At 37.2% G+C, this 22661-nt stretch overlaps 1 protein-coding gene across 4 annotated transcripts in view; it reads right to left on the reverse strand.

Moving 5' to 3' along the window:
* Positions 1–22661, reverse strand: part of LOC122450803 (cytochrome P450 7B1) — a 735954-nt gene that overhangs the window by 525244 nt on the left and 188049 nt on the right. For all 4 annotated transcript variants that reach the window (XM_043483042.1, XM_043483045.1, XM_043483043.1 and 1 more), the window contains exon 6: positions 17312–17388. In XM_043483042.1, the coding sequence (XP_043338977.1) occupies positions 17312–17388 (77 nt within the window). The remainder of the gene's footprint in view (positions 1–17311; positions 17389–22661) is intronic.

The raw sequence follows: 22661 nt of genomic DNA on the forward strand, positions 1-22661 counted from the left end.
ACCAGATATCACCAGTTATAAACCACGAAGGCAGTTTTACACTGTCTTTGTACATTGAAAGAGCTCTCAGAAATAACTGGGCATTCAAGAAGCATCACTGCAGGACTCAGGTGCATAGACTGATTATTTCTGATGATAAAATTCTTTAGGACTCATATCACTGAATTTTACTAATAAGATCTTTTATATCTTCAAAGATTCTCTGAATGTGAATATCATCCCTTTAAGGTCATTTCTACCTATTATGATCATTTCCCCTCCAAAGGAGGGAGGAACGTGAGTAGCAGACAGTTGATGTGTCTGAAACTGAAAAGGGGGAGTGGGGATCTGCTGTGTTCATTCAAAATGGGCAGAATATTCTGTTCCTTTTTCACTAGGGTAAACAGGCACATATTCCTTAAGGTCAAGCAAGTACAGAATCTCAAGCATGAATAATTAATAAGGATGTACAAGATGTCAGGACTCACGTTCCCTGGGTTTGCTAAGATACAGATAAATTGGAGTCTGACAAAAACAAATTGTGTTTAATAACCCTTAAAGACGTGATCTCTGAAGCATTCCACACTGCTCCGGGTGCCCCTTGTCCAACTTCTTCTATCTTCATTTATAGTTGACAAAGACTAGCAAGAAAAGAATGTTTGAACTTAAGTAATAAAATCAGTTCCAAAACCACTTACTTTATCACATATTTAATGTGTTTCCCTACCCCCCCCCTTTTTTTAACATAACTTTCTAATCTCTCTAGTTAGGGAAGACACATAAAAAAATATCATTTAGCTTCAGCTGAGAAAGCATCTTCCAGAACCAGCTCTGCGATCAGAGTCATGGGCTGAAGCATCTTTGTGAACTTTCTTGGCTACGTGGAAGAGATGGGTGGTAGAGGGTAGCCCCACTTAGAGGTGGAAAAGAAGAAGTCATCTCTGTGCTTAGTTACTCCGTCGTGTCCGACTCGTGGACTATGGCCCGCCAGGCTCCTCTGTCCATGGGATTCTCCAGGCAAGAATTTTGGAATGGGTTGCCATGCCCTCCTCCAGGGGATCTTCCCAACCCACGGATCAAACCCAGGTCTCCTGCATTGCAGGTGGATTCTTTACCGTCTGAGCCACCAAGAAAGTAAAACTTTCCAGTACTGGACATAGTTCTGCCCTGGGCAAAAGGATGAAGCCAGGGAGAAATTATATTGCTACAAGATCCTGTATTCCTCCAAATTTTTATCTATCACTTCTCCCTGGGGGATCTTTAAATCTCTCCATTAGTTCTTGACAAATGTTATTCATTTGTCTTTTTTGGCTTCTCCAAATATTTTCTTCCTTCAAGTGCCCATGGGGCTTCCCTGGCAGTGCAGTGGTTAAGATTCTACACTTTCAATGCAAGGGGCGCAGGTTCAATCCCTGATCTGGGAACTAAGATTCCACATGTGGTGGGGTGTGGCCAAAAAATAAATAAAGGTTAGATGTGGTCATTAGGGATCAACTGTGCATGTCTCACAGCTGAAGGAGAGAAAACATGATGACTCTGAATTACTCCAAAAGGGATTTAATACAAATAACTCCTTCCCACAAAAAAGGAAAGCATTACCAAAATTCAAGGCAGCGTTCAAGGTTAACTAGGTCCAAAGGCTTTCAGCAACTCTTTAACTGTGCTCAAGTCATGTCCAACTCTTTGTGATCCCATGGAGCATAGCCTGCCAGGCTCCTCTGTCCATGGGATTCTCCAGGCAAGAATACTGGAGTGGGTTGTCATGCCCTCCTCCAGAGGATCTTCCCAACCCAGGGATCGAAACCAGGTCTCCCACATTGCAGGCAGATTCTTTACCATCTGAGCCACCAGGGAAGCCCATGAATACTGGAGTGGATAGCCTATCCCTTCTCTAGGGGATCTTCCCAACCTAGGAATCAAACCAACGTCTCCTGCATTGCAGATGAATTCTTTACCATCTGGGCTACCAGGGAAGCCCAACTCTATAACTACCTAGAGTTAAATTATATCTTCAGTGTGTGCCTTTCCTGGTGTTGTATATGTGTATAAATGACAAAATAATGTTACTTACAAAACTTCTTTAGAGCCTTAACACAGCCCCATAAAGGAAAAAAATTTTTTCTCTATCTCAAATAGTTAATTTAGATTGATATTAAGAAAAATTAAGGGATTAAAAATGGGATTAGGAAGGCCACATCATTAAGGGGAAAGGGAAAAATACATCTCACAAATTATCAATCACTGAGTACAAAAAAATTTTAACTACATTAAAAAATTATTATTTTCTGATAAATCTAGAACTTCCTATTACTGAGGAAATAATGTATTATTCACTCAATGGTGTTGGAACACACTACCAATCGTTTGTACAACAAATTACAGTAGTTCATATATTATACAGCACCAAAATGAATTCCATGTGGATTTTAGATTTAGACATAAAAATAAAACCATAAAATATTAAGAGAAAGCCGAAGTGATGATTTATGTAATCATGTTGTAGAAACAACCTTTGCAAGAATTGTGCCAAAAACAAAAACCGTTTTTTAAAAAGATGTTATAGGATGAGATGGTTAGATAGCATCACCAACTCAATGGACATAAATCTGAGCCAACTCCGGGAGAAGCCTGGCATGCTACAGTCCATGGGGTTGCAAAGAGTCAAACAAGACTTAGTGACTAAACAATGTTTAATCATATAAAATTAGAACTTATCTGTATCAAAGATCCATTGTGAAAAAAATTAAAACAATACAAAAAATCTAGAAAAAATATTATCAACATATGATGAGAAAAGAATTGAGGTATTGAAAGTCTGTCACAAATTAGAAAAATGAAACAACTTGTAGAAAAGATTACAAATAAGATGAAAAAAGCACTTTACAAAGATGAAACCTACCAGTTCACAGCATATGAAAAGATGTACAAAGCACTAGTCATCAAGGAGATGCGCATTAAAACAATAATGAGATGCTATTTTTCATCCATCAAGTCACCAAAGATTTTTTAAAGCTAAAATTCTAGGGATTAGCAAGTGTTCTGAAAAATGGTCCCTCAGAGGAGCATAAATTAATATATATTTTCCAGAAGCCAGTCAGGTGATATGTATGAAAAGACCTAGAATTGTTCTTTCTCTTTTTCCCAAGGCTCCTATTTCTGGAAATATTCCTTATCTACTAAGATGAATGGCAATATATTAAGATGTATCTGAGAATCCCAAAGCACATTGGCTCATTCACCTCCATTCCAACTCCCTGTATCAAAAAATATCAACTTTGTATACACACGCACTGCAAATAGTTTCTCCAAATATAGTTGTTTTTGACTTTTATGTTAATTTTTTCAATACAAAATTTTAAAATTTCTACAAATTTCTTTAAACAGTGGGACAGGGAGAGAGAGAAGGTGGGAAGACTTGAGACAGTAGTATTGAAACATATACATTATGATGTGTAGAATTTGATGTGGGAATTTGCTGAATGATTCAGGGAACCCAAAGTCAGTGGCCTGTGATGACCTAGAGGGCTGGGATGGGGAGGGAAGTGGGAGGGAGGTTTAAGAGGGAGGAGATATATGTATACGTGTGGCTGATTTATGTTGATGTATGGCAGAAGCCATCACAATATTGCAATTATCTTTCAATTAAAAATTAAATTAAATTAAAAAATAGAATATGTCTTTAAATTGCTGGTTGGTTTGAATCATTTCTAAACCCGGCTCACACACTACTTTGGATTTCATGTCTCTTCTTAGATCTCCTTTAACCTAAGAATTTCTGCTCCTTTTTCTCTCTTTCTTTCCTTTTTCTTGTTACTCAATTGTGACAGAAACCAGATTCATTATCCTAAAAAGTGTTCCTACTGTTCAGATATACTTGTCGACCTCCTTGTGGTGTCAGGTAACTTATTCCTTTGTCTCTACAATTCCTGTAAATAGAAGCTAGCTCCAAACACTTGATTAGACTCAGGTTTAGGGTTTTGTTTTTTTTCTTCCTGTAAGAATAAAAATACTTCATCAGTGTTACTATGGGCTTCATATAGCATTCTGTCATAAGACAAACAATACCTGATTGTCTCACCTACTGACACTAAGATTGGTCTGGACTGATTTAATTTTCTCATCACCTAGAGCTCTATAATTACCCCAAATCGTGTTCTTTTAATTGTGAATTTTCAGAGTAAGAATTTGGTACCTAATTACTTCAAATAGTTTTCAATTATTTTATTTTTAATTTTTCATCATGAACCTATGGGTTTTTGTATATCCATGTGCAACCAGATGACTGTCAGCCACTCATTTCCACTTATAAACTGTCCCATTTTTTGGCCTGTGGGAGCCCTGTCACATTGGTTCCTATATCCTTTGACATAAAATTAATAGATTTTTAAAAATGAACTTTTAATTTCAGAATTGTTTTACTTTATAGAAAAATGACAGAGACAATATAGAGTTCTCATATGTTTCACACACCCATTTTCCCTTATTATTATTAATGACCTCTTACATTAGCATGGTACATTTGTCACAATTAATGAGACAATATTGATACATTTTCCAAATGACTCAAAGTCCACACTGGATTCAGTTTTCCTTAGTTTTTACTTTAATGTCCTATTTCTATTGTAGGATCCCACCCCAGTTAATATAATACATTTAGTTGTCATGTCTCATAAGGCTCGTTTTGGCTGAGATAGTTTCACTTCAGTGTAAAATAAAAGAGATGAAAAGGATAAAAGTGTAAAATTAAGCACAAATTGTGAAATGGAAATTTGCATGGAAAACAGTAGAAATTCTTGATAGTTTTTTCTCAAAAATATACATTTCCTTGCTCTGTTCACTAAAAACATTTGAAAGAAATGAAAATCTATGTACTCTGTATATCAATCAGTATCTTGCTTTTTTCAATTAGTATATGCAAAAGAGCATTTTATTTTAGCCTATAGATATTCTTTTAGGATATGATTTACATACTATAAATTTTACCCATTTTTTAGTATACAATTCAATGATTTTTAGTAAATTTACTGAGTTGTACAATCACCAACATAATCCATTTTTTGGACATTTTCATCAACCCGATAAGATCCCTCACGCCCTTTAATAGTTCATCCATGTTGCTATCCCCAACCCCAGGTAACCACTTACCCACTTACTGTGTCTAGAAATTTACCTTTGAGATCTACATTGTATTCAACTGTATGAGTGTGTGCTCACTTGCTAAGTCATGACTCTGTGATCCCATGGACTGTAGCTGCCAGGCTCCTCTGTCCACGGGATTTCCCAGGCAAGAATACTGTAGTGGGTGGCCATTTCCTTCTCCAGGGGATCTTCCAAATCCAGGGATTGAACCTGCATCCCCTGCATTGGCAGGTGGGTTCTTTACCACTGAACCACCAGGGAAGCCCCTTCAACTGTGCATAATAATGATCCCTTCACTGAACCATAATTTGTACAACCTGGTCACTTCTCAACAGACATTAGGATTGTTTCTTGTATTTTGGTGTTACAAATAATGCCATAGGGAATAGACTTCTGCATAAAGCATTTCAAACTTTTCCTATGTATGTTGAGATAGATCTCAGGAGGTGGAATAGCTGAATTAAAGATTATGTAGTGATGCTAAATTCCTCCTCATGGAGTTTCACTTTGCATTGTCACTAGCAAATACTCGAGTGAACCTGTTGCCTCCAACCATATCAATAGAGAATGGACTAAACTTGGTATTCTGTCAACTGCAAATCTGAGAAGTGTGTTTTGGATAATTTTAGCCTGTATTGCTATTACATTGAATATACTGATTCCCTGATGGCTCAGCAGGTAAAGAATCTGCCTGCCAATGAAGGAGACATGGGAGACAGGGGTTTAATCCCTGGGTCAGCAAGATTCCCTGGGAGAGGGAATGGCAACCCACTCCAGTATTTTTGCCTGGAGAATGCCACAGACAGAGGAGCTTGGCCAGCTACATAGGGTTGCAAAGAGTTGGACACAAATTAGCAACTAAAACACCTAAGGAAATTTTTGTGTGCTTTTGAATGGTTTTCATGTCTTAAACGAAATATTTGTTCATATATTTTGCTCATTGTTTTTTCTGCTTCAAGAAACGTTTATATTTAGATATTGTCTGATATAAACTGCAAACATATGTTTCCCCTTTGTTTTTTGTCTGATTTTTCTTACCATGCAAAAGATTTTTAGCATATCATATAATATTTTCATCTTTTCTTATATTACTTCTGAATTTTGACTCATAGTCAGATTTTCCCCCACTTTTAGATTACAAAATGATTCATCAACATTTGCTTCTTACACTTTAATACCATGACAACACCTGACTTTAGTGGAACTTAATTCCTCATTTAGTAAGAAGCTGACTCTCCCCCTGAGAAAGACATATTTCAGGCCAGTAAAAGATCTATCCATTCCTATTTTCTTGAACTTTTAACAATTGAACAGATGTGTTCAATTTTCTCTGTCTTTTCAGTATCTGTGGAGATGATCACACTGAACATCTTGGAGTTTTTTCCAGTGAACTCCTCTTGGGTATTACATTGATTTTTAATGCACTGATGGATACCATTGCTACTATTTGAAGGTTTATTGTTTTGTCTTTTTTCCTCAGTTATGCACTAAAGAGCTTGGTCCTTCCAAGAAATCTAAGGCCTCACTTCATCCTAGGTGAGGTGAGGTCTTCACTTCATCCTAACATTAGCACCAAGCACCACGGCCCTAGCTCAGCACTTGCGCCCACCGTGACCCGTCTGGAAGCACCACTATTATTGATATGTTTTATATCAATAAACATATTAAATATCAATAATTGATATTATTGATACGTTTGCTCTCAATACTGCCATACTGTTGTGTGTTTGCATTGACTATATATTACTATGTTATGTGATCTCATTTCCTTGTTTTTTCTTTTCTCTTAGTTTTAGAAAAGCTAATTTATTTGTCCCAGCCCTTACATTTATACTAAGTAATACCTTTATATAATCCTTTAGTTACTTTTTTTTCCTTTTTTCGGTGGGGGGGGAGCACATCATGCAGCTTGTGGAATCTTAGTTTCCCAACCAAGGATCAAACCCACGCGCCCTGCATTGGAAGTGCAGTCTTAACCACTGAACCACCAGGGAAGTCCCTAGTCACTCTAACAGTAAGACATTATCTGTTGGTTACTGGAAGTATTAAAGTTAGCTTTAAAAATAGTAGGTTCGTGTGGGAGAAATCCAGGCAGGATGGAAAGGAGACACCCCTCAGAAGAGGCTTGAGTGTGGGGCTAGTCCCCTGTGGAATCTCCCAGGGGATTGGTATGACTGGAAGTCATCTTATCTGGCCTGAGGTTATTAAATTGCATCATTACCTAGTGCAAAAGGACAAGAACAGACAGCACATTCAGAAAGGAGCCTCTCTAAACAGGATGAGCTTGTCATTGGAGGAAAAAAGCACAGAAAAAGATAAGAAGGGTGGTATCAAAATGTCACTTCAAAACTTTGCATGAATTTGGCCTCATCAGTTGGCGATTTCTACCAAAATTTCCTTAAGAGACCCCAAGGGCATATCTCCTATGATCCAGTCTGAGGTTGCCCTCTGGGTACCTCCCTAAACTACTAGCTTGCCAAGTTTTAAAACCCAAATACCCTCTGCAATAGAAAATGCAGTTTGGATTCACTTCGACTGAAGGTTGTCCTTATGATGCAGAGAAACATATCAGTAAGGAGGTCTTTCCCACAGAACATCCAGACAAGAGATTCTGGGTAACTAATGAATAGTTGTGACGTGTGTTGATGGTGCTGGCCCAGAGTTCCTTACACATCACTGGCCTCATGCTGCATTAGATTACACTACGTGCCCTAAATATGGGCCTTCAAGCTGAGAACTTTCAAAGATGCAAATGTACCTGGTTCCAGCAAGAACCAGAACCTGTGCCATCAATGTCAGGCCTGAGTGAAGTGGCAGCCTGGCCTCCATCTCCTATTGCTGACGATCCTTCAGCTCTTCCATCTCCCACTTCCTGTCCCTCCTCTCGTCAGTAACTCTTCTTGCCTGTTCACTCCATACCAGCCCCTGAATGCCAACTGTGGCACTCTGCGTGCGTGCTCAGTCGCTTTGGGCATGCCGATTCTTTGCAACCTCATGGACTGTAGCCCGTCAGATTCCTCTGTCTGTGGGATTCTTCAGGCAAGACTGGAGTGGGTTGCCATTCCCTTCTCCAGGGGATATTCCTGATGGAGGGATTGAACTCGGGTCTCCTGAACTGCAGGCAGATTCTTTACCATCTGAGCCACCAGGGAAGCCTTGTTGTACTGTACTACTGTACTTTTCAAGATACTGTACTATAAGATTAAAAATGTCTAATTTTTGTGTTTGTTTTTATGTATTATTTGTGTGAAAAGTTTTATGAACCTCTTACAGTATAGTACTATGTAGTCAGCTATGCCAGTTGGGTACCTAGGCTAACTCTGTTGGCCTTACAAACAAACTGGACTTGGGAATATGCTCTTGGAACAGAACTCATTCGTATGTAGGGGACCTACTGTTTCTTCTTCCAACAATGTTAATGAGGCAACTCAGGTTGTAAAGTGGGTGATCTCAGGCATAATACCTCAAGGCACGTACCTAAGGGGGATATTCTGAAAAGTAAAGATTTCACCCTTGTAAAGTGTTTAGCATGGTTTCTGATGCATCGTGCTGGTGGTGATTTAGTCACTAAGTCATGTCCAACTCTTGCGATCCCATGGACTGTAGCCCATCAGGCTCCTCTCTCCACAGATGCACTGTAGGACATCAAGAAATCATTCTACTATTTCTATCATTATAAACTTCCATTGGAGTTAGGCCAAGGGGAAGGACTCTAGCACAGATGTATCTCTGAAGCAAAGTATACTCTTTTGTCCTTCATTGAGATGGGCTATTTCTCAAAAAATGGATATAATTAATTTACCTCCCTTGATTGTTGTGACAATTTACTAATGAACACTGTAAAGTGCTTTGGAAACAGCAAGTGGAAAAAAAATGCTAAATGTTGTATAACAATTTTCTTTTGCATAGCATCTTCAATACACAATAATGTAACCTGATTTAATTAAACAATATAAAGTCAAATAAAAAAGAGCAGAGGAAAAAATAAATATAAATTAAGAGGCATAGTCCAGGGAGAAGGGCAGGTTTTCAGCTGAGATTTGAAAAACGAGTGTGAATCAATGAGGCAGAGAAACCCTGGCAAGTTGTTTTACTTGAGAGAAGCTACAGACAAGGTCTCTTCTTAGACAATCTGCTACATTCCCTGGGACCTCATTATAACATTAAATGCATCAGCATCTCACATAACAGTGAATGTTAATGGCCATCACTGGTGAGACACAAAAGAGCACTTAATTACCCTTTGGGGGAGTAAATGCAATCATTACTGAGAATTGTTGAAGTCATATAGAAGTTGAAAAATGTGATAAATTGTGGCTGGCTAACACTGAAGATCCGGGCTTCCCTTCTGTAATTTAGAGTCATTCCTGGGAGGCACCTGCTCAAGCAGGAACTCCATTTCTCCTACTCCAACTGATGGAATACGAACAGAAGTGATGTGTGTCATGTCCAGACTAAGGTGGATAATTAATAATTGTGCTCTTGCCATAATCCTTTTCCTTCCCACAGTGCCCTGTACGTTGAAGAGAGTGGCATCAAAAAGAAAGAAAGAAAGAAAATGTCTGAATCCCAGAGTCTTAACTTGAAGGAAAGCAACCCAGGAGAGCAGCCCAAGTAGGAACACCCACCTTGACTCAGCATGGGTGAGAAGTAAGTTGTGTTTATTAAACCACTGATATTTTAAAACTGTTTGCTACCATGCCTAGTCATATGTTGCCATCGCTAGTAAGATATTTTTATTTCTAAAGTTATATTTTTGACCTAAACATTTTTTATTAGGATAAACATCCATCACAAACCATATTAAAAAAATGTATTGAAGGGGCAGAGCAAGGAGCAAAAACTGTCATAGACAGAATATTTATACAAAGTGGAGAGAGAATACAGCATTTGGTCAGCATGGCTGATGAACAGCTGGGCCAGGGTCCATGCTTAAACATGATGCAGAGGTCAAGTAAGAGAAGAAAAATTTCAGGACTCCCCTGGTGGTCCAATGGTTAAGACTCCATGTTCCCAATGCAGGGGGCCCAGGTTTGATCCCTAATCAGGGAACTAGATCCTACATGCCTCCACTAAAGATCTGGTGTGCCCCAACTAAGACTCAGCACGACCAAATAAATTTTAAAATAGTGATAAAATAACAAATATTTTAAAAAGAAGAAAAATGTATTTAAAGTGAATTGAACTTTGGAATCTGGTTGCCATAAATGCCTTTAGTGAAAGCAATTTTCGCTGAGCTTTGGTAGGCTAAATCAGACTGTAATGGTTTGAGGGTTGAAGTGGAAGTGAAGCAGTACTCTTCTTTAAGAACCTTGGCATGAAATGGAAAAAAGCAGGACGGTAGCTAGAGGAAAATGGGACAGCGTGGTTCAAAGTTCATGGGAGGGACACGGTAGCAGGAAAGGCACCTCTTCCTCTAAAAACTAGAGGCAAGAACAGGTCCTGCTGAAAACTGGAAGACGAACGGCTGCCTGCTTTCACCATGAGGATTGCAAAAAAAATTTAGACGCACGGGCACTAATGTTTCAATCAATCAATTGTGATAATACTAAAAGAAATGGGAATAATTTCAAGCCAATGTACAACCAAATGTGAATAAAAATATATAAAACCAAATATTACTCACCCATAAAAAAGAACAAAACAATGTCATCTGCAGTGACATGGATGGACCTAGAGATGTTATACTGAGTGAAGTAAGTCAGATAGAGAAAGAAAAATGTCATATGATATCCCTTATATATGGAACCTAAAGAAATGGTACAAATGAGCCTATTTACAAAACAGAAGTTGAGTCACAGAAGTGGAAAACAAGTTTGTGGTTACCAAGGGGGTAAAGGTGGGGGTGGAGGGATAAATTGGGACATTGGGATTGACATATACATACTACTATACATAAAACAGATATGTAATATGAACCTACTGTATAGCACAGGGAACTAACTCTACTCAATACTCTGTAATGGCCAATACGGGAACAGAATCTAAAAGAGTGGACGTATGTATACATATAATGATTCACTTTGCTGTACGGCAGAAATTGACATAACATTGCAAATCAACTATACTCTAATAAAAAGTTAATTTAAAAATATATAATAACCAGTAAGAAGGAAATCCACAAAGTTAGGTACAGACACAGATTCACATACAATAAAGATACAGTGTGAAATGCAGTAAAATAATATGCAGATAAATAGCAATACATTTGATAGTTATTTTGCAAATATTCTAAGTTAAATAAAGAAGAAAACTAATTATTATCAAGGGAAACTATGTGCCAGACAGTGGGCTAGTTTTACAAATATCTTCTCATTTATTTTGCATCACAATTGCATGAGGTATCACTTCCATTTTTTTTAGCTCGAATAAACTGGCATTCAATTCAGAGTTATTAAGCAACAGAGCTAGGGTTCAAACTCATATCTATGACTTCAAAATTCATGCTCTCATTATATTCAAAACTGCTGTTGCTTTAGCAATGAAAGAGCATTCACTTCAGAGACAAATAAACCAGAATTGATCTATTATTTCCACATCTTACTTCCTACATTGTCAGTTTTTGAGAGAACAGTCTGCGCTTTGCTCACCTTTCGTGCCGCTTAACACATGGCACATGCTCAAGTACGAGGAAGGGGCTCAGTGAGTGAGTATAGTATGAAGCTTTATTTCTTTGTGTCTATTGCAACATTCCCAGCAGGCTAAAATGAAAATATTACCCAAAATAAGACAAATGAAAGAAAAAAAATAATTTTAAAGAAAAAAATTTATGAGATGATTGTGTGCCACGTGCCAAATTGCTTCAGTCGTGTCTGACTCTTTGCAACCCTATCACTCCTCTGTCCATGGGATTCTCCAGGCAAGAATATCGGAGTGGGTTGCCATGCCCTTTTCCAGGGGATCTTCCAGACCCAAAGACTGAACCCGCACCTCTTATGTCTCCTGCATTGGCAGGTGGGTTCTTTACCACTAGTGCCAACTGGGAAATCCAGTGAGAGGATTAAGAAAGAACTAAGATGAAAAAGTAGTAGAAGGCATAGATCACATAAACATACTTGCAAGGGCTGTTTGGGTGATCTGCACATGTTGATAACAGCGAAAGTTCTATCATTGTCAGTGGATAAGGATAGTACATTCCTATGTACTATTCTATGCCAGATCCTAGTATTTCTGAGTGGGTGCACTCACAAAAGTCTAAACAGCATATTGTTGTCAATTAATCACTATCAAATATTCCAAAAATGCTTTGTTTTCCCCAAAACCTAAATTGAATTTTAAATTACATATCCATGTTCACACTGCAAATAATGATTTTTGCCTAAGTTGATTTTAACCCTTTTTCAGACTCCATTTGAGAAACCCAAAGGGCCCTCCTTTTAAGAGCCAGACTTTCACATATACAATTTTAACAACATGGAGTTAAGAGTTTGGAGGCAAAATAATGCATATTCTAACAAAAGTTCACAGTTTTAGGTATCAAAGGAAATCATAATAAGCATAATGCACAATAAGCAACATTTGCAAACTACACGTATGGAGCGTGGGTACATCTGGTAGAATATTTAATTTTGAATTCTATCTTTGTGTTACGCACTCAGCATGTCAAATAGTACCAGCTATTTTAGTCACCCAAGTTAACAAAATAATTTAAGTGCTTTACTCCAAGTCTATAACCAACAAAGCCCAAAACCAAAAATCATAGGGAAATGCGATGGTATGCGCTAAAGCTAAAACACCAGATTTTATTCTTTTATTTAAAAATACTTTCATAAATGATAATGGCTTTTTTATGATATTCCAGCCAAAAAGAAAAAAAAAAGAAATAATGGCTTCAAATCCAACTAGCTAGAAGTTATTCTTATGAAACACAAGTGAACATCAACCTAGACATCTCTATATGAATAAATACAGATAAATAAGAGACATAAATGACTATAACACAGTGACTGTTCTAGGCATGTTTTAAAATTATTTAATTTTTGCACTTGATAGCAAAATAGAATTGAAATATAAAACATTATACTTTTGGATAAGTTTTTACCACTAAAATTAATAAAAAGGCTTCCCTGGTGGTTGGGTGGTAAAGAATTGCTTGCAATGCAGGAGATCGGGTTCTATCCCTGGGTCAGGAAGATGCCCTGGAGAAGGAAATGGCAACCCGCTCCAGTATTCTTGCCTGGAGAATCCCATGGACAGAGGAACCTGGCAGGCTACAGTCCATGGAGTTGTAAGAGTCAGACACGACTTAGTGACTAAAACCACCACCAAAATTAATAAAAATCACAATGAAAAAGAATTGAGTGGTTGGAATTATCATGGTTACTTTGTAAACTATAGCCATGTTTTAAATACTACTTTTAGTATATTTTAACATACTTTCAAACACTACTGATTCATAATACAGAAAGCTGAGGAGATTCTCACACCAACACTTTCTCCTTTCATTTTTTATTAATTAAATATTCTTTTGGACTATCAAAGTTTATATTCTGTCCCAATTCTAATAATCCCTATATATGTTTTGTCTTAGTTTTATACTGAAATGAAGTGCTCATCTCCATTCCTTTCATCAAGCTGTCTGCATTCCTGAGTTCTCTATTTTAATTAATAGCATAACTGGAGAAATCTCAGCATCAAGTCATTTTTTAAGGAATGACTCAACAGTACTGAATTCTTTGGGACTAGCTGCCTCTTGCCTTCAGACTTAATGGACAGCTTTGATGGGTGTAACATTCTCAGGTCTCACTTAGCCACAGAATCAGGCATTTTTTACTCCCTTGGGAGCCTGGGCATTGAATGTTGCCATGAAGAAATCAGAAATCAGTCAGTCTTTCCTCTGATAGGTGCCAGATAGGAAAATACTATGTAGACTCTTTTATAGATTAAGAAACAGGATCAGAGATGTTGCATGCTAAGTTGCTTCAGTTGTGTCTGACTCTTTGCAACCCCATGGACTATAGCTTGCCAGGTTCCCCTGTTCATGGGATTTTTCAGGCAAGGATACTGGGAGTGGGTTGCCATTCCCTTCTCCAGTGGTATCTTCCCAACTCAGGGATAGAACCTGTGTCTCTTATGTCTCCTGCATTGGCAGGAAGGTTTTTTTAACAATAGTGCCACCTGGGAAACTCCCAGAGAGGTTAAGGGTCATGTAATTTAATGAATGAGAAAACTGGAATCAGACACTAGGTCCCTTGACTCCTTGAAGTTCATGATAGAAAGTCAAGGAAAAGTTATGGACTTTATTATCCCCCCGTGAACATCATGCTTGAATGTATCTCAGAAGATGGCTGTTCCTCACTTATTTCACCTGCTGCGCTGAAGTTCACAGTCCAAGTAATGGAGCGACCTGCGTTCCTATACATGGCTCATAGAACAACACTGCAACTATTTTTTTTTCCTCTTTAAGACATAAGACAAAATATGTAATTATTCACAGTCACAAATTAAACTGAAACCGCAATGAAAAGAAGATGAAACCTGAATACAACGAATATGAAACATCAAATATGTGTTTAAGGATGTGTTAGAAACAAATAAAGATGAGAATCAGTGAATGAGAGAAAGCTAAGATATATGAAGCCATTCGGCAGCCACCCTTAAACAACCATAAGTAATTACAGGCATGGGAAGTGTTGAAATTACGTTATACGCATTTGAGCAAGGGAAAATCCATACAATTCATTTTTGTATTATAAGATGAGATTTTAAGAAGTATCTGTTTGCCTGTCTAATGGTCCATTTTGCAATAAGTGCCTTTGTAATCTCCAAATAAATTTACAAGTCTAGTCTGCTATGATTATTTTCTATCTCTTTTCTAAAGTAAACTATGCATATGCAATTATAAGGGCAATGGAGTGTATGCAGAGTTAAGAAGGAGAGACTATGATAAAAGGGGTGTCTTTCCTGGAAGGAAAGAAAAAGAAGTAAATTTTGATAGTTTCAATCACAAGTAGGAAATTTATTTTATGATAGCGACTATAACATTTACTGCTGCTGAAATTACATTGACTAACCAGAGACTCCAGGAACATGTACCGTGTCCACAAATTCTCGCCACTAGGTGGCAGTGGCGCCATCTAGGGTAGCACTGACCTCATTACAATCATTTCATCCTGGTTAACGTACCATCCCCTCGCCCCGTAGCATCTAGAGCTTGCCAACAATTAACACGTGTCTCCGTCAGAATTCTTTAGTTTTTATCAAAACAGAATTGAATTAAGAAAAAATTAATTAGACACCTATTTCCAAGAGCAATCATCTTAGAAGTAAAATTTAAAGAAAGCCCTGTACACAACCACAGAATATTTGCTGTGTTGCTCTGCATCCAATTGAGCTGGATTGCAACGTGTGAATTGAATCCAGTTTGTACAGATAGATGCACTGCTGGGATGCTTAAATAGGTTTTGTCACCACTTACCTTAATTTAGGTTACAAAATTACTCTGACATGCTTCACAGAGGCAGGATTCTGCACCTTCAGGTGAGTTTTAAACTCACTGCTTACTCTTAGCAAGATGAGGATCACATTGGATCCTGCTAATGAGCTTTGAATCAGAGTTTCTCCTTGCAGAACCGTTACTCTTCAAAAATAGGCTGAAGAAATTCTTGCTGGAGCCCTCTGCTTTTTCCTTTCCCTCCCAAGCCTACCCATGGTTCAAAACTGTCACCTCTGTTGCAAGTCGCAGTCACTAAGAATCAGTGCTTCTCAGAAACATTGTCATCCGTCAGCCTCACTAATCCACTTCCTCTTCTGACACTTCATTAGTAGGGGAAGTTCTTTTTTCCCATGCATTCATTTAAGATACCCTATTAAGTAAGTCAGCACTTTTAAAATCTCTTTAAGGCCCTTCTTAAAGAAGCTTTGCTCTCTTATCTTTCATTATGCATCAATATATTTTGATGTAGGGAGAAGAGACTGATTTTAAAACTTCTATAGGTAACTATCATGTCTTCATACCTTAACTAACATCAAGTCCTACAAAAAGTGCCTGTATTCATTCAATAAGGAAAACATGCTTTCCTCATTACTGTAGTCTGAGATTGTATTCAACATGTCTACTTCTATATCATATTTTTAAAGTGAAAAATAATCCATGCATTTAAAAAGAAAAAAAAATGCTATAAAGCATCAGTAACCAGAAAATATAGGGAGTTTGACGGTAACGAAAAACAGTCAAGAGCTGCCCTGACTTTAAGTCGTCTGCAAACTGCTTTCTTTTAAATGGTTGCATGATGAACACAAGTGATATTTCTGGGTCTTGGCACATCAAACTACCCACAGATGAAAGATGACTTAATTGCTTTGACCACAGTCCGAGTCAGAAGAGCTCAGTTGGCAAATATAAAAATAGCCTGGTGCCATGTGCATTTGCATTTGAGTAAGGAGTGATTTCATTTCAAGGCCCAAAGTCTAGGTAACAAAGCAACCCACGGGCAGTGAAACATACCTTGCAAGTAGCAGCCTCAATCCCTGACCAGGCTGTCTAAGGTTGCAGCGGACACCTTGATCTTGTCAGCTCCCTCCGTATGCATAGGAAATACCACTGTGAGCACAGAGCTTCCGAACTCAGATCACAATATATTGAGAGTTTATGTCTTTAGAGGTTAAGCACTTAAGCATTCACAGAGATTTGTTACCTGAACCATCACTTTTAAATAACCTCCTAAAAACCTTTTAATAATTAATTATTATTCTAAATATCTGCAGTTACTCTTAATAGCTTCAGTTGCTTCTCATAATTTCACCTAACAAAGTATTTTCAATCAACAGTCACAGCACAGTGAGGCTTGCTGTATTTTAGACTTTACAGCAGCCCAAATAAAGTAAAAATATATAGAAGAGGAAAAATATGACACAAAGAATAGGAAATTTCTCTAGGCCTTGTATTAAATGTGATTCCAAAGCAAGTAATGGTAAGACATGGACTATAGACGCGCCATTTCTTCTAACCCGTTATCTTTGAGATGATGTTACTTTCATATTTTCTAAACTTTGTAATATAAACTGCAAACTTAATTCAGGGGGGAAAAAAAATCTGCTATCACTGATTACCATAGCCAGGACCACAGACATTTAAATCAAAAGTCACCTGAGTTGGAAAAGGTTTAAGTTTTTTCAATAAATTATTTTTTATAATGACTATAAAAGTTATATAGTACATAGAGGCGAGCTGAAGCTACATACTTTACTATACCTGAATTGCGAGGAGTACTTTCGGAGACATAAAAGCTGACAATCAGACATCTGAGTGCGACTGGAAAATAGCAGCCCCTGAAAGATTAAAGTGTGAATTTTAGTAACCTCAGAGGCAAAAACCATTGTTCTTTCACTTTTGAACCAGGCAACAGAATGCGCAAATGATAATACAAATACATGCAAGGACATCAAAGGTTAAAGTCAGAACCCCAAATCACTTTGTCAAATCTGGAATGAGAATTCTTGCTCCATAACAGTCTACAATTGTTCTGCTCTTTAAAAAGAGTTCTGTGATCATGCTAAAATGAAAGTACAAAATGGCTCAATTTACAAAGTAAAACTGAGTCATTCTTTACTGAAATTCAATAAAGCCACTAACACTGTAATATAATCATATATAATATGTAAGTAATCATATATATTTTAATATCATAAATTTTCTTCAAAAATTTAATTCCCTAGTGACTCAGTTGGTAAAGAATCTGCCTGTGAGACCTGGGTTCAATCCCTGGGTTGGGAAGATCCCCTGGAGGAGGGCATGGCAGCCCACTCCAGTATTCTTGCCTGGAGAATCCCATGGACAGAGGAGCCTGGCGGGCTACAGTCCATGGGGTCGCAAAGCGTCAGACACGACTGAGTGACTAAGCACAGCACAGCACATCTGTGGTTAAGGAAAGATATATATTGTCACTAGATATCACCATCATTTTTAAATGCACTCTGGATCCAAACAACATGAAAGAAAATGGTTTTAGGTAATAAAACATCAGAAGCAAAATTACAGAAAGCAGGTATTTAAAATCAGGAAAATCACTCTTAATATTTTTAAAATAATAATTGATTTATTATTATTATTTAATTATAATTTATTAATTTTAAAATGAAAAGAGAATGAATAATGATGCAAACAACCTACAGGAAATAGTAACACTTTCATTTAATCATTTATTGATGTTTTTATTTCTTAAAAAAAAAACTACATGCATGCTGCTGCTGCTAAGTCACTTCAGCCGTGTCCGACTCTGTGCGATCCCATAGACAGCAGCCCACCAGGCTCCCCCATCCCTCGGATTCTCCAAGGAAGAACACTAGAGTGGGTTGCCATTTCCTTCTCCAATGCATGAAAGTGAAAAGTGAAAGTGAAGTCGCTCAGTCGTGTCTCTTAGTGACCCCATGGACTGCAGCCTACCAGGCTCCTCTGTCCATGGGATTTTCCAGGCAAGAGTACTGGAGTGGGGTGCCATTGCCTTCTCCCAACTACATGCATAACAGACAGTAAATATCTGTCACCCATAATCTTTATCAAGCTATTTAAAATAACTTGTGAAAAATCCTACCCTTGAATCTCAAATCTTAGTTCCCAGAGAGAACAAGGGTTTAACTGTTCTGTAAACTTCTTTCAGATTTTTTAAAACATTTATTTATTTTTAATTGAAGAATAATTACAATATTGCGTTGGTTTCTGCCATACATCAACATGGATCAGCCATAGGTATACATATGTTCCCTCCCTGTGTGGGTCCACGTTTTTTTAATACAAAAATGACTCTTTAGATTCTCTGTCTTGGTTTTTCAACTTAATTATGTATCAGAAATGTTTTTCCAGGTCAGTGTATATAAAGATTGACTTCATTTACTTTTTATAACCACATACTATTTTATAGAATGAAGAAACCATCATTTATTTAATCATTTGCTTACTAAAGAACATTGTTTCTTATTTTTTGCCATTTCGGAAAACACTTTTACTATTTGTACAGTACTCATGCCATTATTTCTGTAGGATTGGTTCTTAGGCATCAGACTCAAAACCACCTGCACAAAAAGATTGTACTGATTTTCACTACAATCATTTCCCTTACAGCTCTATATATTATTATTATTTAAAAATTTTTCCTATTTAAAATTGCTTTAATTTTTATTTTCTTTTGATTAAAGATCTTGAATATCATTTTATTTCATTCTTTTTTAAAATTTAATTTATCATTATCTTTTTTTGGCCATGCTTTGCAGCCAAAAAAAGGGGATCTTTTAGTTCCCCAACTGGGGATTGAACCAGTGCCCCCTGCATTGGAAGCATGGAGTCTTAACCACTGGACTGCCAGGGAAGTTCCTGAATATCTTTTAATATCTTTTTTCTTTTAGAAATTTATATTTTTTCTATTAATTGCCAGATTACATTATCTTATTTTTCTATCAGATATCTTCTTCTTGTTTTGTAGAAGCTCTTTGTATATTTGATGTATCTGCTATTTGTTTTTACAGAACAGGAATTTTAATTTTTAAATGTGTAGTTAAATGTGTCAAACTTTCTCTGTGTGAGTGTCTGAATTTTTGCCTTGCTTAGGAGAACTCCACTGTAAATCTATACAAAGCATCTCTATCAATAGTATTATCATCAGGCTATCCTAAATGCCTTTCTCAGTCCACAGAGAATTGATGTAACTCTGATTCTAGTAAAATAATAAAACAAAATTTAAGTTGAAATTATCTTCAAATACTTACAGAATAATAAATTTCACCTGGGGGCAATAAACAGCTGAAGTTTAAAAAGAAAAATAATTCAGACAAATCTGATTTCCTTTCTTGATAAAAATAACAAAATTAGTGGGTAAGGGAAGAGAAGGTGTGTAATACATTTAGAACTTTGACATGCATTGTCTCTATAAGTCTTTCATAAAAAAATTAGTTAAAATTGGCTTCAAAGTGAGTACTGTCAACTGAAGTGAAAACTGCCTGATGGACCAGCAACAACAGAGATATTAAGAGCGTTGACCTATCCAGTGGTGGGAAGGAAGAGACAAGTACCACGCCAAGGCCAGTGATAGGTCTGGGTTCACAAAGATTTTACGTTAGTGATCAAGACGGAAGAAACAAAAATGATGTGATCATTAATTTAACGAATGTCACTCAGTTGAAAAGCATGGTCCACATTTGAAATCTTTAAAATAGAAGCTTGCGGTAGGAGACAGAAACACAGGGGAACAGCCAAGTGGGAACTGACCTTGAACCAAATCCATGGCCATTTCTCCATCCATATACCAGTTAGCCCCGTCAAATCACACTATGGTGCCCACTTTATAATTGACTAGGGGCAAATTCATCCATTCAAGATCCAAGGAAGAGAACCAGGACCCCCAGGTAGGGCAGTAGGGATATTTAGGAGAGAGGAGGGCAGTGGCGGCGAAGGGCCCTGATGATGGGAACAGAAAAAGCCCAGCACCTGCGGCTCCTAATTCCACGATCCTCCAAAATGACTCAGCAGTGAGAGATGCTCTAAAGTCTGCCAGCACCTGAAAGCTGTGATTTTTTTTTAAAGTAAATAAAATGCAAGCCAATAATGATAATTAAAGGTGATTGGACTGGTCTAGATGACACAAAGCATAATAAAGTGCTAACATTAAATTCACATGACATTTTAGTGCATACAAAATGCTTCCACATCATTTCCTTTGATTGATACCCAGAGGAGGTCAGAAAAGGCATGATGAATAGATCCATTTTTCTGCTGAAGCTAAGTGGGATCAAGAGAACTGCCAAAGATCACACAGTTACTCTGCCCAGGGTCTGCTATTTCTATTATACCTACTCATACCTTTTAAAGTAATTCACAGATAACTGCAATCAAGTTTGGACATATGTAAAAATTGTAATTCAAATACTTTTAAAATTTTTTTATTGTTTTATTTATTTATTTTGGCCACATGGCTTGTGAGATCTTAGTTCCCTGACCACGGATCAAAAAAGTTCTTTTTAAAAGAAAAGCAAAGTGCATCTTCATGAGACAAGCAAATTTCCACAAATACCGAAAACATGCTTTTGGTCTTTATTCTTCATACCTACCTTTCCTCAGTCTTCCTTCTTTCTATCCTTCCTTCCCTTTCTTTCCTTTTTGCCCCAAGACCCTTGTTCTCAAAAACACTAGGAATATGGGAAGTAACTCAGGGGAGTAAGGATTTTAATGTACATGAATCACAAACAACCTTCCTGGGAAAACCTCAACTTCTCATCTTTGAAGGCAATGGGAATTTTTGTTTTCCTTAAGTACTGAAGGCCTGAAAGAAAGTAAAAATGTTACTTGCTCAGTCCTGTCCAACTCTTTGAGGACCCATGGACTGTAGCCCACCAGGTTCCTCTGTCCATGGAATTCTCCAGGCAAGAATTTGTAGTGGATAGCCATTCCCTTTTCCAGGGGATCTTCCCAGCCCAGGAATTGAACCTGGGTCTCCTGTATTGCAGGCAGATTCTTTACCATCTTAGCCACCAGGGAAGCCCAACTCTTAATGTCACTTTAGGACTAACTTTCATTTCTCCCTGCCTCTTGGTGACATCTGTTCTCCACAAGGGCAGTGCTGGACATTAGACAGATATCCTGGTTTTCCTGCCAATGGCATTGTAGCAAATGATGCCCCCCTTCACATCCCCAAATGAAGTATTTCATCAGAGGAATGTTATTTTTATGTTAAGACACTCATGTCATGATGCCTTATCACTGGTGATTTCCTTTTTTAATACTTAACACTGAGAAAATATAGCACAAATATGTGTATATGTGTATGTATGTAAGTGTGTGCGTGTGTGTGTGTATTTCTAAGTGGGCAGCTCAAACAGTACCATTTTAATCCAAATACACTAATAGAAAAACCAAGTTAAATGTTTCTTAAACATAAGTTAAAATGATTACGTGCAGCAATACTGCATTGCTAGAATAGATCAAATGACCTCATCGAAAATGTTTGAGGTGTCAAACTTATCCATGTTAAGTTTAAAAATTTCAACTGTGAAAAGCTCTCTAGCTAACCATCTGTTTATCTTGTTCCTCCTATATATAATCAAATTTCTTTCAAACAGGAAGGCTTACATTGACAGAGTAAATGAGTCCAAATATTTGGCTTAATAGAGCTTCACTTTAATTAATCAAATAAAATTAATCTTTCAACTGAAGTGAAGTTTACATTTGTCTGTTTGATCTACAATATTTTTGAAGGATACTCATAATATTTTGTACACTACAAAAAGCATATCTACTTTCATTTGTATTTCAAGCAGCTGGCCTGAGCATATTATCATAGATGAGAAATGTTCTTAATTAGGATATCATCTCTTTACTGGATTTTGATCTTACTTACAAAAGGGAGCAGGGCTTGCAAAACTACACTTTAGAAATATTTTAATTCACAAAAGTGTTAGGTATCCATGGTTCTATTATGTGCATTAAATTTTTGGAAAACAGTTTAGCTTCAGATGACATTTCAGGCTCAGAAAGCCTAAATTAGACATTCTGAAAGATTGTGAGTTGAGAAGACTGTTCAAGAAAGTGAAGGGCTATTGAGGAAAATGGGGCAGAT

This window comes from Cervus canadensis, chromosome 12 (assembly GCF_019320065.1).
Source record: "Cervus canadensis isolate Bull #8, Minnesota chromosome 12, ASM1932006v1, whole genome shotgun sequence".
NCBI lineage: Eukaryota > Metazoa > Chordata > Mammalia > Artiodactyla > Cervidae > Cervus > Cervus canadensis.